The sequence below is a fragment of the Marmota flaviventris genome, chromosome 10, assembly GCF_047511675.1.
Source record: "Marmota flaviventris isolate mMarFla1 chromosome 10, mMarFla1.hap1, whole genome shotgun sequence".
Taxonomy (NCBI): Eukaryota; Metazoa; Chordata; class Mammalia; order Rodentia; family Sciuridae; genus Marmota; species Marmota flaviventris.
Window position 1 is genome coordinate 99,605,468 of NC_092507.1, and position 21,995 is coordinate 99,627,462.

At 42.4% G+C, this 21,995-nt stretch overlaps 1 protein-coding gene across 1 annotated transcript in view; it reads left to right on the forward strand.

Moving 5' to 3' along the window:
* The window catches only part of Notch2 (notch receptor 2), a 160,244-nt gene extending 140,801 nt beyond the window's left edge, over window positions 1-19,443 (forward strand). Inside the window, exons 23-34 of the mRNA XM_027951770.2 lie at window positions 2,118-2,354; window positions 4,465-4,577; window positions 5,351-5,856; window positions 7,179-7,526; window positions 8,398-8,540; window positions 8,721-8,931; window positions 9,350-9,446; window positions 11,069-11,237; window positions 11,874-12,175; window positions 12,947-13,094; window positions 13,846-13,943; window positions 14,864-19,443. Coding sequence (XP_027807571.2) covers window positions 2,118-2,354; window positions 4,465-4,577; window positions 5,351-5,856; window positions 7,179-7,526; window positions 8,398-8,540; window positions 8,721-8,931; window positions 9,350-9,446; window positions 11,069-11,237; window positions 11,874-12,175; window positions 12,947-13,094; window positions 13,846-13,943; window positions 14,864-16,252 — 3,761 coding nt within the window. The 3' untranslated portion in view covers window positions 16,253-19,443. The remainder of the gene's footprint in view (window positions 1-2,117; window positions 2,355-4,464; window positions 4,578-5,350; window positions 5,857-7,178; window positions 7,527-8,397; window positions 8,541-8,720; window positions 8,932-9,349; window positions 9,447-11,068; window positions 11,238-11,873; window positions 12,176-12,946; window positions 13,095-13,845; window positions 13,944-14,863) is intronic.
* Window positions 19,444-21,995: the final 2,552 nt, after the last annotated feature.

Below are 21,995 nucleotides of genomic sequence, written 5' to 3' on the forward strand. Positions count from 1 at the left end.
GACACATTTTTAACTTGGAGATATTTTCATATCAAAATATAGAACTTTCTCAAACTTTTTTAATGATGTAGAATTCCCTTTATTGGTGTACCATATTTCACTTAACCAGTGCCCTGGTAATAGATATTTGGATTATCTTGCATACATATAATTTTTTAGAAATAGAATTGCTGGATTGGATATATGTGCATTTGTAATTTTAGCTGATATTGCTGAATAACAGTGTATCAGCAAACCAGTTTCTTCTCCAAATCGTTGAACATATTCACATTTTAAGAGTCATTTAGTTTTCTTTATTCCTGTTATTTATCTGATGTTAATCTGTTCCCCTTTTCCCATTATGCTATTGATCTTAATAGTTTATAAAAATTAGTGATCTCTGATATAAAATGAAAATATTTTCTCATTATACTTGTTTTTTATATTTTCATTTTTCTTTGTTGTGATTTTTTTCATGAAGTCTTTTTATTTTTAATCAGAGTGAGTTTGTAATGCTTTTCCATAGCATCTGAATTTAAAAAAAAAAATACTTTTTCGTTGTCAATGGACCTTTATTTTATTCATTTATATGCCAAACTGAGAATTGAACCCAGTGCCTCACACATGCTAGGCAAGCACTCTACCACAGAGCCACAGCCTTAGCACCTAGCATCTGGATTTTGAGTCATAGTTAGCAATACCTTCCCCATTTTCTGGTTATAAAGGAATTATCATTTTTTAATATTTATTTTTTAGTTGTAGTTGGACACAATACCTTTATTTTATTTATTTTTATGTGGTGCTGAGGATCGATCCCAGGGCCCCACATGTGCCAAGCGAGCGCTCGCTCTGCCACTGAGCCACAACCCCAGCCCTCATATATTTTCTTAATAAAGCTGAAATACTGAAGCACTTTTTCCGTATTACTGCTGATTTGTCCTAATATAATTTACTAAATATTTGATCTTTTACACAATGATTTGAGATGTCACTTTTATCAAATTCTAAATTCCCCTGTGTTTGGAGTATTTTTTTGTTTTATTGTGCTATTAATTCACCAGCAACTTTGTTTTAATTACTAAGGATATTCTGTATATTTTCCTTGTTGTAGTTTATTTTTCTATATAATTTTAAAATTAGTTTGTCTATTTTAAAAAATTCTGCTGGTAAATTGTTATTGGGGTCACATAAATTTATGAGTTAGTATAGAGAAACCAACTTTATAATGAAGCATCTTCCTACCCAAATCATAGTGTATCTTTTCATTTATTCAGGTCTCCTTTTGTGTCTCTCAGGACATTTTTAAAAGTTGTTTTCATTTAGGACAGCATGTTCTTGTTAAGATTATTCTTTATATTTTGCATCTTTTGCAGTTGCTATTGAATATGGAGCCTTATTTTGCATTTTATTCTTTTTTAAGTCTTGCTTATACTAATGAAACTATAAATGCAAGCAACAGGAATATAGAAATCTTTTTCTTTTGTAACTTCTGAGATTAACCATGAAAGAGTCATTGATTTTTTTTGTTTTTTTTCTTTCTTTCAAAAATATGTTTGAAGATATTCATGTGAGATGACTCATTTACACCTACTGTACATTAAAGTTCTGTTTTAGCTAGAATAACCTTTGAACTCTCATCAGGATATTTCTCCTTTATTATTTTAACTAAAAACTTGAAAATATTTATCACTCAATGCAGCTTCAATTTAACCAATATCTTTACAAAGCTATGATCTGTATATTTACTAAATTATATTGTTTTAAACTAATTTTATATTTTAAATTAAAATTAATAAATTAGTGAAAAATTATTGAGTCTTTCCTGAGCTGCTTTTTTTGCCTTTGAGATGGAACAAATAATAGTACCTATTCTATAAGGTTCTACTTCTTTGGGTCATGTGGGAGAGATTATGTGAGGCCCTAATATATTCTTTCTTTTTCCCATGCTGCTCACCAGGAAGGTGGTAGCTGTCTTGGACCAAGAGTGTGCTTTGCCCTGTCCAACCTAAAAGGTTCCACTCCTAGAAGAAGAGTAATCTCATTAATTGTGAAAATCCCAATAAGGATGGTTGTCTTTTGCTAGAGAGCAGTGGTTAAAGGACTTTCATAATTCTTTCCCTCTCCTCTCTCTCCTCCAGGCCTACTTTGTGAAGAGAATATTGATGACTGTGCTGGAGGCCCCCATTGCCTTAATGGTGGTCAGTGTGTGGACAGGATTGGGGGCTACAGTTGTCGTTGTCTGCCTGGCTTTGCTGGGGAGCGGTGTGAGGGGGACATCAACGAGTGCCTCTCCAACCCCTGCAACTCTGAGGGCAGCCTGGACTGCATACAGCTTACCAATGACTATCTGTGTGTCTGCCGTAATGCCTTCACTGGTGAGAACCTTTCCAGCCCCCTGGCCACTCTGCCCCGCAGGGGGCCTTGGTGAGCAGGTTCAGCATGGTGTGACTCATTCTAGAGCCAAGCAAAGCTTTTCTTATGTACAAAAATGACCAGCTCAGTTTAAGATTGCAGTTCTACCATCATTACCATACAGCCCCAGAACTCTTCATCTGAGTAAAAGAGTATTTTGTTTTCAGGAATCTTATATCTAACACTGGTTCCCTGGTCCTGCCTCCTTTGACATTTAATGACTTGAATTACTGGGTAGTTCTTTCACTGCCATCAGGACTCAGAAGAGTTTAGGACCTTCTTAGATGCTTAAGAGAGTGGGTCTGAACTGGGATGTTTAGCCAAAAATCAGTGGATCAGAGTAGGAACAAGAAAGCTGCAGTAGTCACAAGTAGTCACAAGTATGCCCTGCCCTGCTAAGGCTTGGCCTCGCTCCTAGTCTTTTCTCAAGCTTTATTTTTTTCCACCACAGGATATAATGATGACCAAGCCCTGCCTCAGTATAGGGAATTTATCACAGCACTTATTAGTCCACTTCTAAAGAAGGGCAGCATGGTGACTTTGGGGGACTTAAAAATAGTTGAATGCATTTAGATGTGGCTAGATCACCAGATACCCAGATTTAAATCTGTCTTGCATTTTCTGGAGTCTGTAGTTGTAGCTCCCATGTTGAGTATGTTATCATGCCCTGAGAGTCAGATGATAGGCTGTAGTAGTCTATTTACTAGTCATTTGGCAAGTGGGATACTACTGCATCCCCAACCCATCTCTAGCCGGCCTTCTCCCTTCTTTCCTCTCCTCATTCCCTTCTTCTCTTCATCCTTTCTTCCTTCCTTCACTGCCTCTCTCCCTTTCTTCCTTCTTTCCTTTCAGTTTTAAAGATATGCTGCCTTAAATAATCTTGGAATTTTACAAAGAATGGGAGGGACTTTGAAATATGGAAGCTATCTGGATGCTATAATCGCAAAAAAAAAGAGAAACAGTCTACTTATTGAGTCAGTGTGGGGCATGGAAAGAATATGAATAGTCTGTCTACAGGCTCATATTGGCCCCAGTGTGCTTGGGAAGCCAGAGAAGCAAAGATGGCTCCAGTTTCTTTCATTGCCTCTGCGGATGTTTTTACCTGGAAACAATGACAAGCATACAAAGGAAGGGGAAAACAGAGAAGAAAGGTATAGAGAACCACCTTGAATGATTATTCCACTGCCAGGAAGTAGAGTTTGTGCTTATTCCACACTTGTGAATGAAAGGAACCCCTTGAACTGCAATAGCAGTGAGATGTTGTTGCTGAGCGAGAGAACAGCAGACCCCTGAGTACTGTGTCTGTGTGATACCTGTTCTTGGTCAGTGTCTGCCACTGTGATTTGGAAAGTCAAACATTTGTAACTCTGGTTTCTTAATTCTAAATGGCCAAAAGTGCTACTATTTTAATTTTTAAAAAAATCGAAATGACCATAGTCCAGATGAGCCCATCTCCTACTATTTGCCAAGAGACCTCAGCTGAGCCCCATGTCCCTTCTATGATTCCAGTTGCCTGGTTCACTTTCTGGTGGAGCCAGATGTCCTTTGGCTTAGAAATATTTCTAGAGAAAATTAACTCTGGGAAAATGAAGCTGTATTTTAGGGTAAGACCAGTCAAATTACAGAAATGCCAAAATAATTGAAAAGAGACCTCATAGATAGAAATTCTCTGTAAACTGTCAATGCCTGGTTAGGTACATTGGTCCTGGTGTAGATTCTCTTATGAAGTAGAAATATAACAAAATGGGGTAAAAAGTTTGTTGAACAGAAGTTGGTAATTAGAGTCACTTCTCATATGCATCCTTTTAGGGTTTGGTTTGGGGATGTGGCTGCTTGTGCTTTATTGTACAGATGAGACAGATGAAGGAACTGGTGTGAGCCAGTGACGGCATCATGTTGAGGTCCATCAAATGTCTTGCCTTCTCATACCCCTGGAGGCTTAGAACTGAATTCTCATACCTCTTTCTCAGTCTGTGGCTGATTCCCATCCCAGTGGGGTTCTGTTCAGTAACTTGACCTTACTATTTCTGCCTTTTAAAACTGTGTTGTTATTGTTTTTTCCCCTGCCTTGAGGCCGTCACTGTGAAACCTTCATGGATGTGTGTCCCCAGATGCCTTGCCTGAATGGAGGGACTTGTGCTGTGGCCAGCAATGTACCTGATGGCTTCATTTGTCGCTGTCCTCCAGTGAGTGGCCTGATGCTGATTTAAAGAACATTCTCTCTTCCATATGATTTATGACAAAACTGAGATTAAATCTGGGTTTTTCAAGTTCCTTAATGGGGAGTGTTCTCAATTTCACCTCCTTCAGAAGAAAGCACTTTAGACTTTCCCAGAAACTATGAGCTTCCCATTCTATGACTAAAAGTTTCCCTTTGGAACACTAAGGGAAAACCACAAGAAGTGATGGAATGTCCCCTTAAAATAGAGGTATTGTCACTGGCTCTGTGGTTCCATGCCAGAGCAGTCTTACTGCCCAGGTTGGGTGAAACTCTATTCTGCTTATGTTGTTCCTTAAAGTAGAAAGCAGCTTAATTTCAGCCATTTGTTGTGCACACCCTTGCCATTGCCAAAGGCTGAAAGTTCCCTAAAAGAGAAGTCATTATGTGTGTGGAGACAACCAAAAGAAACCTGACTAGTAACCTTGACTTGGGCTGAGCAGGAAGTACAAGAATAAGATAAGATGTGGAAGTCTTCTAGGGATTCAAAACTTCCAAAAAAATGCCCCACCCCTACCCAAAGTCATTGTAGAAATGATCTAATAATGATTAGAGAAGGTGGACTTAATTTCTAGAAGTAAGAAGTAAGTAAGAGAATTCTACATTAATCTCATGGAACCTTCAGCTCTTACCCACTGGCTCCTCGAACTAGGATGAGGATGCTATATGAAGGGATCTAAGCAAGAATAGGGCAAGTCTTAGGTCTGCCTGCCATCCTTATTTCTTCACCACCTTCCACAGGGCTTCTCCGGGGCAAGATGCCAGAGCAGCTGCGGACAGGTGAAGTGTAGAAAAGGGGAGCAATGTGTGCATACTGCCTCAGGACCCCGCTGCTTCTGCCCCAATCCCCAGGACTGTGAATCGGGCTGTGCCAGCAGCCCCTGCCAGCATGGGGGCAGCTGCTACCCACAGCGCCAGTCTCCTTATTATTCTTGCCATTGCTCTCCACCATTCTGGGGCAGCCACTGTGAACTCTACACGGCCCCCACCAGCACTCCTCCTGCCACCTGCCTGAGTCAGTACTGCACTGACAAAGCTCGGGATGGCGTCTGTGATGAGGCCTGCAACAGCCATGCCTGCCAGTGGGATGGAGGTGACTGTTCCCTCACCATGGAGAACCCCTGGGCCAACTGCTCCTCCCCGCTTCCCTGCTGGGACTACATCAACAACCAGTGTGATGAGCTGTGCAACACAGCTGAGTGCCTGTTTGACAACTTCGAATGCCAAGGGAACAGCAAGACATGCAAGTAAGGGCTCCAGGCTCTGCAGAAGCCGAAGGGACTGTCACTAACACTTCTTGATTTCTCGTTCTTGCTCCTAACCACTCCAGTGCTTCCACCCAAGCTGCCTCCGCTTTTCAGATGGTGCCAGCCTTGTCTCGTCACAGCCACCCTGCGCTCTCCCTCGCTGACAGAGGGCCAGGAATGCTCGTTGCATAACCATCCTTTCTTTGCCTGTCTTTGCCTTCTCACCTGCTGCTCTTTGACCTTTGGGGGGAAATAACATTTGGAAGTGTTATTTCCTACCCTTAGGCAGCCTCTCAAGTAACCTGCCTACAGGACGGATGAAAAGGTCTGTACCTCTCTCTCTTCACCAATTCCTTTCCCTTAGACTGGTTTTCCACATCTAAATTTATCTGAAAACATGAGCTAGATTAGGTCTTTTAAGATTCCTGCTCTCTGTTCCAGTTAGAGAATGCTTTATGGTCTGTGTTGTATTCTCCTATTAACCATTGCATCTAGCCCTAGTTAATTCTCAATAATCTTTGTGAGGTATAGGTATTGTTAATGATCTTTCATATATGAGAGAACTGAGGTATCAAAGGTTAAAGAACTTTCCAAAAGCACACACAGTACCAGTGACTCCTACTCTTTTCACTGAGCTACATGGCAAATTGTACCAGATGATAGAGTTTTCAAGGGATGGGGGTAGGGGTGGGAGAAGAGAATGTAGCAAATGATTGTGAACATTTATGTTTGGGGGTCCTAATTCCTTTTCCCAGTATTTGAAAGAGATTATACGAGTTAGATCTGGTATCCTCTATGGAACACCCCCTTCCCCTGCTTACTTTCCGCAGTTGCGGTCGCTCCTGAGAGGGAAAGAAATGGGCCACACTGGTTCTCTGTCAGCCTTTGATGGTTCAGGGTCTAGAGCCATCTTTGGCACCTTTTACTTTCTAAGGCTCTTTGTTACCTCATTTAAGGGGAGCAGTGGATACAAAGAAGAGGAAACATTAACCAGGTTGACTTTGGTTTCACATGTGCAGCTTTGGTTAAAAATCTGAATGAGCAAGAGTGTGAGTTGCATAGGAGCCCCTAAACCCATACTGCCTAATGTGCACAGTGTTGTTCCCCATTTAAGGAACAGTCAGTAATACAGTCAGGCATAGACTGTATGCACTCCACAGTGTCAATGACAGAAAATTCAAAGAAGGCTTCACAGGCCATATGGGTCCTGATACGGGCCACAAAAGATGGGTAGCAAAATCCACAGTAGTTCCAAGTGGAAAACAAAATGGAGCTCTGTCTAATTTGAACCCCTTTCCCTGTTCTCTCTCTTTTTTGCTTAGGTATGATAAGTACTGTGCAGACCACTTCAAAGACAACCACTGTGACCAGGGATGCAATAGTGAGGAGTGTGGCTGGGATGGGCTGGACTGTGCTGCTGATCGACCCGAGAACCTGGCAGAGGGTACCCTGGTCATTGTGGTGTTGATGCCCCCTGAACAACTGCTCCAGGATGCCCGCAGCTTCTTGCGGGCACTGGGCACCCTTCTCCACACCAATCTGCGCATTAAACGGGACTCACAGGGGGCCCTCATGGTATACCCCTATTATGGTGAGAAGTCAGCTGCCATGAAGAAGCAGAAGATAACACGCAGGTCTCTCCCTGATGAGCAGGAACAAGAGGTGGCTGGGTAGGTATCTGGTTTCTGAACTTGTTAAAGGTGAATTCTGTAAAGCTGAGCATTTTGAGATACAGCAGAAATTATAACTCAGCCTATAAAAGTGCAAAGCTTAGGCAAATAGAAAAGCCCATTATCCCAGTACTTTTGTTTAAGGATAAAGATTTGCCCTGATCTTGAAAAAGCAGGTGGACTCAAGTAAGTGGAAGGCAGGATGTTGGAGAGGCCTTCTCAAATGCTGGAATACCTAACTTTTTTCCAGAGTTGCCTCAAAACCCTTTATTAGCAACTCCTCTCTTATATTAGTCATTGAGTTATTTACAAGACTTTTTACTTATGACATGTCTCTTTGACAAGGGCAATAATCTTAATAATCTTTGACAAGGGCAATAATCTGTCATTCATACCCCACTATTTGTTGGTATATCCCACAATTTTTTCAACCCTTCAGCTAATGAAATATGAATATAAAAATATGGGAGTAGTAGGGCCTCAAATGTGCAGGGGCATGCTTTTAGTGTAGTACTCAGTGCCACCAAATAGGTGGGAAGGGATGGAAGAAGACCACTGAAGCCTTTGAGAGGAGGGCACTGAAGGCCAGCCTCCCCAGCTTCCTCACTTAGCTTTCATTGCCTCAGCCAGAAGCCTTAGGGCAGCCAGACTAAGGAAGGTAAGACATTCTTTTGGTGGGAATAAGTGTTTAGGATCTGAAGGGACAGTGTCCTAGTTTCTGAGATCTTTCTGAAGGCAGCATCCTAGAGGTGAACAGTCTGATGCTGAGAGGAGGAAATAAAGTTTATGTAACCCTTCTGACTCAACTTGCCGGAACTCCCTATTCTACCTTCCATTTCCTTTTTTCCTTTTTGCCCATGGCATCCCACAGCTCTCAGGTGTTTCTGGAAATTGACAACCGCCAATGTGTTCAAGACTCAGACCAGTGCTTCAAGAACACGGATGCAGCAGCAGCTCTGCTGGCTTCTCATGCCATCCAGGGGACCCTATCGTACCCTCTTGTGTCTGTTGTCAGTGAGTGGCATTGGTGTTAAGGGGAAAGGTTTGGGGACAGACATCCCTAGGGGCACACTTTTCAATGTGCAACCTTCTATTTTTCGGGTGGAGAGGTCAAATGGCCCTCTAAATGAACTTCAGGTTGCTATCAAGAGGTCGATGGTTTATATAACAATATCCGTTTCTCTGGACTTTCAGGTGAATCCCAGCTTCCAAGACGCACTCAGCTACTTTATCTAATTGCTGTTGCTGTTGTCATTATCTTGTTCATTATGCTACTGGGGGTAATCATGGCAAAACGAAAACGTAAGCATGGCTCCCTCTGGCTGCCTGAAGGTTTCACCCTGCGGCGAGACTCCAGCAATCACAAGCGTCGTGAGCCAGTGGGACAGGATGCCGTGGGGTTGAAGTAAGAGGGTTGGCCAACAAGCCACTATCCATAGTAATAAGCAGAAAGAATAGAAAAGCATGTCTTATTGAATCATGATTTTTAAATTCTAAGCTCTGGCCATTAATCACAATGAACAGGGTTCTGAATGATCCATGAGTGACTGAAACTATAGTGTCAGAGTCTGCAGGTGTAGTCATGTGAAAGCACTCTGTGCTGTCACATGGTGCTCAGCTTCTATGTGGGGGCACACTTTTGTTGTAAGCTCTTTCTCAGTGGGAAGGGAAAAGATGGGTACTCTGAAATGTCATAACTCTCTGGCCCATGACCCTTATGTCAGAGATTACCCTTAGAAGTAAGTGGGGAAAGTGTTTAAAACCACTATATTTATTAATGCTGTAACCTCTGTTTTTGTTTCTCCTCTTTATGATCGTATCAGAAATCTCTCAGTGCAAGTGTCAGAGGCTAATCTAATTGGTTCAGGAACAAGTGAACATTGGATGGATGATGAAGGACCCCAGCCAAAGAAAGCCAAGGTAAGCTGGCTGCAGTAAAACCACCACCATCAGTCATCACCGGATCACTTTTCAAATTTCTATTATTTGTTCTAGAGTGTTCTAAGTGGAAGGAAAAGGTGGTCACGTTTATGTGTTGCCCAGATAGGTGGCTCTCTCAGCTTCTCACAAACAGAGGGAAACTTAGGACATTAATGACCTTGGGTTACCTGGTCATTTTAGAAGGTTTCCATGACCTTCTAAAAATAATAAAACATGCTTTCTTCCTTCGTATCATGCTGTTAGTTGAGTCAGAACTGTTGTGTGATCAGTTTCTTTCATGACTAGATCTCTTTGGGCACCTCTTCTGTAAGAAAAGATGGAATAAACAGTAAAGAAAGCCAGTGGCTACAGGCTTTAGAGGCTCCATATCTTGAGCCCAGGAAACTAAAACCTCACAGAGCAAGAGGTAGATTGGGTGGAGGCAGATGTGAGGAAGGAGACTGCACATCCTTAGCTACATGTGGCCAGCAGCCAGGTATGGTGCAGTCCTGGCCAGAACTGGATTCAAGTCCAAAAGTCTGCTGCTTAGTAGCTAACAAGTTATCTTACCTCTTTGTATTTAATTCTTCTTCTCTTTAGAATGGGGATATAATAACTCTTTCCTCTGTGAGTTGCTTTGAAGATAATATAGCAATATACCTTACCTAATTCCTATCATATACTAAGAAGTCATAAAGGGTAGCTACTTTTAAATTATCATCAGTATTATTATTCTTCAATATTTTCCTGAGTGCTTATTCTATGCTGGATACTATATTGGGAAAAAGGCTAATTCCCACTTCTCAAGACCTGTCCATTCTGATAGAGACTGTCACATAGGACGTGTAAGCACTTCACATACTCAGTGAAGTAACGGTAAACAGAGTGTGCTAAAATGACACTCACCTACAAGAGGAATTAATTTTTATTTGAAGGGTAGGTAGCAGTTAATCAAACAAAGAATGGGGGAAAAACCATAGCAGGCAGAGGGAAGGACACAGGGCAGGGGCCAAAAGCAAGAGTATGTTGAGCTTGGGATGAAGAGGTGGGGAGAATTATCAAGATAATGCAGGAGAGCTGAGCAGGAACCACATCATGAAAGCAGTTGATAGCTGAAGTGATGAATGATATAGAGGATCAGAGCAGTGTATCAGTTAGCTTTTTCACTGCTTGACTAAAAGACCTGACAAGAGCAATTTTGGAGGAGGAAAAGTTTATTTGGGGGCTCATGGTTTCAGAGGTTTCAGTCCTTAGACTGCCGGCTGAATTCATTGGGTCAGCCCTATTCCTTGGGGCTCAAGGTGAGACTGAACATCATGGTTGAAGTGTGATGGAAGGACACAGCTTAAGACATTACACCAGGAAACAGAGAGAGAGAGCTCTGCTCAACAATGGCAAAATATATACCCCAAAGGCATGTCCCCAGGGACCAACCTCCCCAAATCTAAACCTTCTTTCACTGACTTACACATGAGCTTTTGGGGAATACATATCTAAACCATAACAAGCAGGAAGAGATAGAAAACTGGATGGAAGTTAAAAGAAATTGTGGGAGACTAGACCAGCAGTCAGCAGCTTCTACTGGGAGTCAGATTGGTAGGAAGTATTGTTTCCCCTCCTAGGCTGAAGATGAGGCTTTGCTCTCAGAAGATGATGACCCCATTGATCGACGGCCATGGACACAGCAGCACCTTGAAGCTGCAGACATTCGTCGAACACCGTCACTGGCTCTCACTCCTCCTCAGGCTGAGCAGGAGGTAGATGTGCTGGACGTGAATGTCCGGGGCCCAGGTTAGTACCTCAAGCCTTTCCCACTTCACTAGGCAGTGCCTGCCTTGGCTCTGTATGATTGTCCTATGTTTGTTTCATTTGGCCATATGCCCCCTGCCAATTTCATGGGTATAGAATCAGCTTGAGGAAATGATTGTTTAAGGAATACAGGCATGTAGAACTTACGGACTCATAAGAAAGGGAAGTATTTCACATTGCTGTATATAAAGCATGTTGAGAAGAAATAGGCTGATTAAATGGATTTGATTCTCCAAGGATACAAAAATAGTACCCCAAAGCAAAGGACAGAGAATTAGTTTAGTTCCTACCTTATGTATATAATTCTATTAATATTGGATATTGTAAAATGTTGTCCAGTTTAAATTAGGCTAGCACTTAAACTTGAACAGAGAAGCTTATTTAACTTAGAGAAGAGCTGCCAGCTCAGAAGGCTCTTTCATTCCCATTATTCTTTACAGAAAAGACAGTATCAGAGGAAAAGCTGGTGAAAAATATAGAACTTATCACCAGTTATTACAAGAAATACAAGAAATTGACTTCCCCTAAACATAATGTTACTCAAATAGAAGTATTCCAACAATAGGGTTAACTTCCTTCTATTCATTGAATACTTTCTGGAACTTTCCTCTTCTACAGATGGGTGCACCCCACTGATGTTGGCTTCTCTCCGAGGAGGCAGCTCAGATTTGAGTGATGAAGATGAAGATGCAGAGGACTCTTCTGCCAACATCATCACAGACTTGGTTTGCCAGGGTGCCAGCCTTCAGGCCCAGACAGACCGGACCGGTGAGATGGCCCTGCATCTTGCAGCCCGCTACTCAAGGGCGGATGCTGCCAAGCGCCTCCTGGATGCAGGTGCAGATGCTAATGCCCAGGACAACATGGGCCGCTGTCCTCTCCATGCTGCAGTGGCAGCTGATGCCCAAGGTGTCTTCCAGGTAAAGAAGCCAAAAAGAATGGGTTTGGATAATGAAAATCTGTTATGGATCTACAATATTTTATTTTTGTTTAGGCATTTAATATCTAATTGAAATCATTCAGTAAGTTTTCAAGAGGTTAGTCATGCTTGCTAGATGGGAAAGAAAGAAAAGAGAGGCGAGCCAACTGACCTGCTCTAGCTAGCTATATAGTGACAGAACTAACAGCAGGTTGTACCAGTCTTCTGATTCTTAGCAATATTTTGATGTGCAAAGATGCTTCTAAATGCACAGATCAGAAGGGAATGAAACCTGTTCTAAAGCCTTTGACTGGTGTTAACTGCCCTAGCTCTCTGGGTTTCCAGCTGCTCATTGGCACTTTTCTTAATCTGACTTGACAGTGTTCTCCTCATGCCCCTTTATTTTAGCCTTTTGAGGACATTAGAAGCATTCTAAATCTCCTTTGTCTGTATACTGTAATTGAAGTTGTGATACTTCCCCACATTTCTCTGCTTTCCTTAGAAAGTAGAGGTACCTCACTTTATGTGGGCCATTATGTCTTGATGAGTCATTTGTTAGTTCATCCATCCTTTCTTTTTTTTTTAATTACTTTTTTTCATCCTTTCATTTAACAAATATCATTGGTTGACCATGGTAGAATCTTGGACACAAAAATAACAAGTCTCTACCTACCCTTTAGGAACTTACAGGTTTGCCTCAGTTCTGGCTCTTATTCTCTTAGTTTCATTATTTTTCCTCTCCAAGTGACTGTTTTCTGTACTCCTCTTCTAGATTCTGATTCGCAACCGAGTAACTGATCTGGATGCCAGAATGAACGATGGTACTACACCCCTGATCCTGGCTGCCCGCCTGGCTGTAGAGGGAATGGTGGCAGAGTTGATCAACTGCCAAGCAGATGTAAACGCAGTGGATGACCATGGTAGGGACAAGACGCAGGAATTGGGATTCTTACCTGCAAACCGTGCCTCTAAGGAGGAGAATCATTAATTATTAATCCTTCTCTGATCCGAATCCATTAGAGATTGACCCATTCTTTCATTTATGAATTCATTCATTCTTCTTCACTACATCATGTTCAGAGCCCTGGGCAAGTAGGGGTCCCTAGATTATGTGAAAAGGGAGACTTTTTATAGGGTTTTCGAGCCTCAAAGAAGGCTCATGAAAGGTTCACCTGTGTGGGTTCCTTAGGTACACCATTTTTTTTTTTTAATATTTATGTGTTAGTTGTAATTGGACACTATACCTTTATTTTTTATTTATTTATATGTGGTGCTGAGGATCGAACCCACACATCTAGGTGAGCACTTTACCGCTGAGCCACAACCCCAGCCCTGGTACACCACTCTTGATAGAAAAATGTATTAGAGTTTATTTCATAGGAGGGGAGGTCTTCAGTCTGTGAGCAGGTCTTCAGTCTGTGAAGGGTAGATTCTATTATGTGGAGGTCATGGATACCACATGTTACCTGCCTCTGTCTAATGGCTGGGAAGCCTATATTGAAGTCTTCCTAGAACAGAGGGAAAGGAAGATATTACTTTCTTCTCTGTTGGGCCCCACGGATAACTGGCTTCCTGCTGATATCTAGGGAGTTCAGGGTTTCCCTGTACAAGTCAATTGGTGCTTCCTTTTAAAAGGAGTAGGATGCTTATAAAAATGTTTTTCTTCTGAAGGAAAATCTGCCCTTCACTGGGCAGCTGCTGTCAATAACGTGGAGGCGACTCTTTTGCTGTTAAAAAATGGAGCCAACCGAGATATGCAGGACAACAAGGTATAGTCTGTAATCTGGGAGTTTGAGGATGCTCATAGCAGTGCCTCACTTATTTATAAAGCCCTTCCCTTTTCTCCAAATAGTTTCTTTTGTGATGAGTATAGAAAATACAGAGACAGGCTGGGCAGGAACTGGGTGCCCATCAAGCAGAGAGTTTGATGAAGGTCCTTTCTTCTGTTAGTCACACTTTTCTCATATTTGTTTGATTTTGCTCCCTACTGTTCTTTTTTTTCTGTTCTTGGATACCATGATGTTTTCCTGTTTGATTTTCCCCTCTGAGTAGTTGTCATGCTTCCCTTACCTCACTCATCTTCTCTTATTTGCTTCCTCTTTTCCTTTATCTTAGCTCTTTCTTCATGTGTTTTGTCTTTTCTCTTTTACTCTTTCCCCTGTTTTTAATGTTTTTTAGTTGTAGGACACAGTACCTTTATTTTATTTATTTATGTGGTGCTGAGGATTGAACCCAGTGCCCCACACATGCAAGGCAAGCGCATTATCATTGAGCCACAACCCCAGCCATATTTCCCATTTTTACTTTAGTTCTTTCTCTTCCTACCTTTCTTATTTGTAACTGTATTTCCTTTTAGAACCTTACGTTGATAAGCTCAGTTCTCTTTTAAGTGAGTCTTTGGCTCAGGGGCATGTTTTATTTCATGAATTCCTCACTGAGGAGGTGCTGCCCATAGGAGGGAATATTGGCTCTTGGTGAAAGGTGAAATAAGCTTATACATTTTATATATAAATCACAGGTATACATTCAGCACATAGGTAGATAGATAGCATGCCTGTGGTATTAAAATCTCATGGGGGAGGCACTTAGGGAAAATATATCTAAGGGGGTTGAATAAAAAAAAAGAATCAGTAAGACTGCTTGTATCAAGAGTGTTATTAAAAATGTTTGGTGTGGGTCTTTTCTGTAGGAAGAGACACCTCTGTTTCTTGCTGCTCGGGAGGGGAGCTATGAAGCAGCCAAGATCCTGTTAGACCATTTTGCCAATCGCGACATCACAGATCACATGGATCGTCTTCCCCGGGATGTGGCTCGGGATCGCATGCACCATGACATTGTGCGCCTCCTGGATGAGTACAATGTGACACCGAGTCCCCCAGGCACCGTGCTGACTTCTGCTCTCTCACCTGTCATTTGTGGGCCCAACAGGTCTTTCCTCAGTCTAAAGCATACACCGGTGGGCAAGAAGCCTAGACGGCCCAATGCCAAGAGTACCATGCCCACTAGCCTCCCTAACCTTGCCAAGGAGGCCAAGGAAGCCAAGGGGAGTAGGAGGAAGAAGTCTTTGAGTGAGAAGGTCCAACTGTCTGAGAGCTCAGTGACTTTATCCCCTGTTGATTCTTTAGAGTCGCCTCACACATATGTTTCTGACACCACATCCTCTCCAATGATCACATCCCCTGGAATCCTACAGGCCTCACCCAACCCTATGCTGGCTACTGCCACCCCTGCTGCTCCAGTCCATGCTCAGCATGCACTGTCTTTCTCTAACCTGCATGACATGCAGCCTTTGGCTCCTGGGGCTAGTACTGTGCTTCCCTCTGTGAGCCAGTTGCTCTCCCACCACCACATTGTCCCCCCTGGGAGTGGCAGTGCGGGAAGCTTGGGTAGACTACATCCAGTCTCTGTCCCATCAGATTGGATGAACCGCGTGGAGATGAATGAGACCCAGTACAATGAGATGTTTGGCATGGTCCTGGCTCCTGCTGAAGGCACCCACCCTGGTGTAGCTCCCCAGGGAAGGCCACCTGAAGGGAAGCATATCACCACTCCACGGGAGCCCTTGCCCCCCATTGTGACTTTCCAGCTCATTCCCAAAGGCAGCATTGCCCAACCAGCTGGGGCTCCCCCACCTCAGTCCAGCTGCCCTCCAGCTGTTGCAGGTTCCCTACCCACTATGTACCAGATTCCAGAAATGGCCCGTTTGCCCAGTGTGGCCTTCCCCACTACCATGATGCCCCAGCAGGATGGGCAGGTAGCTCAGACCATTCTCCCAGCCTATCATCCTTTCCCACCCTCTGTGGGTAAGTATCCCACACCCCCTTCACAGCATAGTTATGCTTCCTCAAATGCTGCCGAGCGAACACCCAGTCATGGTGGTCACCTCCAGGGTGAACATCCCTACCTGACACCATCCCCAGAGTCTCCTGACCAGTGGTCAAGCTCATCACCCCACTCTGCTTCTGACTGGTCAGATGTGACCACCAGCCCTACTCCTGGGGGTGCTGGAGGAGTTCAGCGGGGACCAGGGACACACATGTCTGAGCCACCGCACAGCAATATGCAGGTTTACGCATGAGTCTGCCTCCGTTGCAGAGACAGAACTGCCTATTGTGAATGCTGCTGAGGAACAAATGAAGGTCATCCGGAAGAGAAGTGAAGAAATCTCTGTAACCAGCTTTTGGAGGCAGGAGAGAGAAGACCATCTTTTCAGAGAAGCAATTTATGGGCTTCACTGAATATCTGCAAAGTTTCAGGGGAAGAACTTGGTTCCTTTTAATCTCTTGCCCACCAAGTCAAGTTCATGGAAATGCAAGATGAATGCAGCCCTTGGGGCCATGTTTACTCTCTTCTGTTTGGAGAATAGGATGGATGCCTTTTGTAGCCTGGACATTCTTGCAGTTTGGACTGCATTTTAAGCCCTGAGGGCTTCTGCTACATCCATGAGAAGATTCTACACTAGAGTCCAGTTGGGAATTGTGCCCTGGAATTCTGACTAAGTTGACCTATCTCATCTTCTCAGCTTGGAAATTCTTTTGCTTCATTTGGTGCTTTCCTTTTTTGCACCTTTCCATGGTTGTAGCCTACCAGCATATTAGAGGGCAAGACTTTGTGCTTTGAATCATTCCTGCCCTGGAAAGCAACTTCATCCTCCCTTTCCCCTCCCACTTCCTCAGCACCCCTCGGAGTCTCACAGGGTTTACTTTGGTTATGGTTCTCAACATAAACCTTTCAAGTATGTTTCTGTAAAAAAAAATGAACATGTTGCATTCTACGTATATCATTCCTCAAGAGAGAAGGGGAACAAAATATTTTTCTTTGAATAGATTTTGGGGGCAGGAGATCCCTTGAGGAGGCTGCACCTTAATTCTCTTTCTTGCATGCAGAGCTGCATAGAAAGCTCACCAGGATGAAGGATACAGAGTTAATTGTTTTCTACTTGTGGACCTAGTCAGTGTCAAGTTTTATCCTCGGAAGCCTAGGTACTATAACCTTACCCCCCTTTTTTGAAACCAGAAAAAGAGCCAGAATGTGGGAATGACCAAGACATAAGCTAATTCATGGAAGAAGCAGTTACCTGGAAGAAGCAGTTACCGCCCCTCCACTTGGGATACCAAGCATCCCATCAACTGCCAGCATGAATCACATTTGTTTGTCCTGGATCTTAGGACTATAGGTCTACTTCCCTCACTCATCCAGCAGGTGAAGTCAGTCTTTGCTGTTGAGCCTTTCCTTCCATACATCCCCACAGAAGAAAATGTCTCAAACAATTTGTCCTTGCCATTTAGGACTGAACTTTTCTCAGCTCAAGGGACCCAGTGACAGTCATATTCCTTTGATCACAGTCTGTTTCCTGCTTTTCTTTGAGAGCAGGAGCCTGTTTACCAGTTCCCCTCACACTGTGCAATCTGAGTTCCTAGTGCACCCAGTAGGTTCTCACTGGACTGTGTCCACTGCACTGTGTTCCAGCAGCGCATGGAGAGTTGGACTAGTTTCCAAGGGGACAGCTGTGAGGCTGCCTTTGCCAGCTTTTGCTGTCATTTCTTTTGCTCTGAAGCAGTCATGACATTGCCCTTTGGAAGACTAATATAGAAACTTCCCAGGGACTTTTCCTTTGCTAGAGTCACTTTGTAAATGATGACAGATTTCATGCTTTTCATTGTCACCCTCGTGTTCTGATTATGATTGCACCTCACCCGAATCTGTTCTCTGAATTATGGTCTCGATGACTTGACTCTCCATCAAGATCAGAACCAATTTAGTCAGCTATAGAAACAGAATGGTTTTCTTCCTCTTCTCCTTGGGTCAATTAATAACTGGCCCTACGACCACATTGCCACTTCAGTACTGTGATGCCTGTGACACCTGGAAAATCAGTTCTGCTGGGGCATTTTTTATGTATTAGTAGGGATTGCCTGCTCTGTTTTGATTTAACAATAGTCCTCATTCTTGCAGTGCCTCGGGGTGTTCACCAGTGCTTCCCACTGACCTCATTTATCTGTCTGTGGCTCCCTATGGAAGTCCTTTGTGTCCACTGGCATGGCAGTCTACAAATAGTGTTTTTCCGTCCCTCCAAGTTCATTGAATCAACAAAAGTAATTAGTTCTGACCTGGTACATGAAGATTGTTTGTTGTTTTATTCTTTCATATGACAGCATTCTGTCAGTCACTTTAGTGGTGTGTAAACATTTTATCATTCCAAAATGGTGACTCTTTCCTTGGGCCAGTTTATTAATCCAGCACCTATCTGATGCATGGACCATTCTGGACCACTCCACATCTACCCCTCACTGCCCTCCTGCTCCATATCCCCACTGCTTGAAAGTATCAGCCTCTGATCCAGTTACTGGATCTTTTAAATCCTTCTCCTTCCCCAAGCACAGTGTAAGACTGACTTCCATGTTTTTCCTCTTTGGGATACTTTTCCTCTTTGGGTTTGTGGGGAAGGAATGTGAAAGCTGCCATTATAGACAAGAGGCTCCAGGGGTGAGGACAACACTGCCTTTCAAATGTTTTACCAATCTCACATTTTAAGAACCATTGAGTTATATAGTTTCTACTAAAAGGGAAGGTAAGATGGATAATCACTTTCTCATTGGATTCTCAATTGGAGACAAGATTTTATGGAACTCTTTTATGCCATGCATAGATTCCCCCCCCCCCCGCCCCCGCTTTTGGTTTATTTTTATTTTTATAAATTCATTCTTTCTTTGACTCCTTGTCTGCCTGCCTTTGAGGATAGGTTTGTTGTTGTTGTTGTTTCTTTCTTACTTGTGTTTTGTTTTAAATATCTTTTTCTGACTTACATGATAGTGGGAGAGGGAAAGTGAGATCAGAAGTTAAGGACTTTGGTGTAAGCAGTCAGTTGTGATGTTCAGTCCATTATATCATTGTTAAATTTGCCAGTTTGTAATTCTTGCATAGAAAAGAACCAGAGGTGTGGTGTCGTGTTGGCACATGGTTTGGGGAAGTGGGCCTTAACCAATACATTGAGTGATGACTCTTTGGGAGGAGACATTTATATGTCCCAAGGCCCCCACCAATAACTGTTTGGTTTCAACTTCTTTGTGTAAATTTCTCTTAAAAGTGATATTTTATCTGTGTGTATGAGAAACCCAATAACCAATAAAATGACCGCATATTCCTGACTATACATGGTAAGGAAAGTGCACGCTTTGTTTTTACTTTTCAAAGTTTCATTCTAAAAGTAGTTAAGGTGAAATTTATATGAAAGCATTTTTATCACAAAATAAAAAGGTTACATGTCAAGCTCAGTGGTATTGCATTTTTTAAAAAAATTTTCCAGTCCTGTATCCCTGTCCTTGTGATTATATCATGATGTCATAATTTGGTGAGAGAAAAATAGTTTTCCTTTCATTGTAAATCCTACAGAGCCTAACTGGGCTGCTTTTTTGTCATCGTCGTCTTCTTTCTCTAATCATTTCATAAATAAATGTTTTTGAGGGAAAACTTTCCATCAAATCAGAAGCACCATAATACTGAGTCATAATACTTCCATGCATCATAATACTTTAATGCTCCCACCACAGCCAGTGAGCAGTGGACAGTTGCTCAGGACAAAGCACCTTCCAGTGGAAATGGGGTGTGTTTGTTGAAGCAAGAATTGTTAAGATATAAATAATAATGAAATAGTTATCAGAACCATTGTTTTCTAATATTATTCCTCAAATTAAACTTTGTGTGGAACATGGCATATAGTATTACAAAATAGTATTTTGTAATACTATATGCCATGTATAAAGTAGTTAACATGTTCACATTTGGGGCTGGGGCAGTAGCTCAGTGGCAGAGCACTTGCCTAGCATGTGTGAGGCACTGGGTTTGATCCTCAGCACCACATAAAAATAAACAAATAAAATAAAGGTATTCTGTCCATCTACAACTACAAAAAAAATTAAAACAAAACATGTTCACATTTGGACATTTACCTATAATCAGTAAGACATTTGAACATGAATATTTGGTGTTTGTGATATGTGTGGCATTAGCATTCTTATATAAACTTCAGCATCTAGTTTATTTCAGTATTTTCCTGTTTTGCAGAAACTTCTAAATCACAATTGCATACTTAAAAATGCTAATAGTATATGTTTAAGTGACTTGAAACTTGTTATGCTTTAGTTTAGCAGATGAGTTTTATTGAAGATAACTGTAAACACAGTTGGTAACACATATTGGTTATTCCCAGTGTTATAATTTCATTAAAAATAAAAAATTGAGGGCTGGGGTTGTGGCTCAGTGGTAGAGCTCTCGCCTAGCACGTGCGAGGCCCTGGGTTTGATCCTTAGCACCGCATAAAAGTAAAATAAAGATATTGTGTTCATCTACAACTGAAAAATAAAATATAAAAAAAAAAAACCCCAAAAACCACAATTGATTCTTCATGTTTAAGAAGAAATTTAATTTGAAAGCAAGGAATGACCACCCTGGCAGACTGGCCTCTCAGAGCTAGAGTTGCTACCTGTGCACTTCTTGAAACTTTACTTGCTTGGTGGAAACCTTGCTTCAGTAGATCTGGGCTGAAGGCTATTGGTGTGCTGACAACATCCTACCCCTGCAATATTAAGCCTTGGAGCCTAACCCCCAGTTATGCAGAGATCCAGAATGATAAGTTTGGATACCAGATCATGATCATGCTGGGGCAAGGGGTGGTCTCCCTCAAGTCATGCAGCTTAACAGCCCAAGGGCCAGGCTGGCTCCTTTTTTCAGAACACAATGAACAGAACAACTCTTCTTAACACCTGCATGCTAACCAAGATGTGATCTGTGGGGGAACAGCAAGCCTATTACTGCTGCCACTGTTTTCCAGCCATAGGGTGTACCTGTCAGGGTATAAATGAGTGTAAAAACAATACAACATTTCCTTTTTTGGCTTAAAACATTTGCAACAATCAATCCCAACTGCAAAGAATGGGCACACTCAAATTGGTGTAATTCAAAGAGGCCTTATTTATGAAAGGATTATTACAGAAGACATTGTCAGGTGTCGGGGAAACCTGGGGGACAACGCAGAAACCTCTGGCCAGGAACAGGGAGCTATCCCCACTCTAGATCTAGAGGGGCAAAGGCTGGCAGAAGTTAGAATCCCATAGTGCGGGTTTCTTCAAGAAGAACCGAGACTTCTGTCAAGGCACCTTGAACCCTAGGCCTCTCAGCAGAAGGAAACCAGGGGAAGAATACTCCGGCCTCATTCTCCACCCCACCTCCACCCTGGGAGGTGAATCCAAGTGGAAGCTTAGAAAGGGTTGCCTGGGGCTGAGAGCTTGGTGGAGAAGGGAAGAGAGTGGATCTGAAGGTACTAACACATGGTCGCCTCAAACATTCTTCCTTCAACTATAATATTTATGAGAAATTTCCACTAGTGGAGTCAGCATTGATATATCAAGGCAGGAAAAACAAACTACAAGAAATTATGCATTGGTAATCCTGACTGGAATTCTTTTCCTGACTTCCTTGTGGGTTTCTTTATTGCTTTGGCTTTGAGCACCCACCCTGAGTATGACCAACAGTAGGCCGGACAAATGATGTTACATTCATTCAAATGAAGCCTATACATGGATGAAAGACAGCCATATGCCATATGTAGCAACAACAAGAATTGTCATAGACATGATACTGAGCATATAAATCAGACAGAAAAGAGCACACTTTGTATGATTTCCATTATATAAATTCAGGAAAAATAAAGCAATAGTAAATAGAGATCTGAACCATGGATACTTTTGGGGGAGGGGCATCTTAACTAAGACAAGAGCAAGATGAATCTTGCTGGAGTCCGAAAACCTCTTAAGCAGGTGATG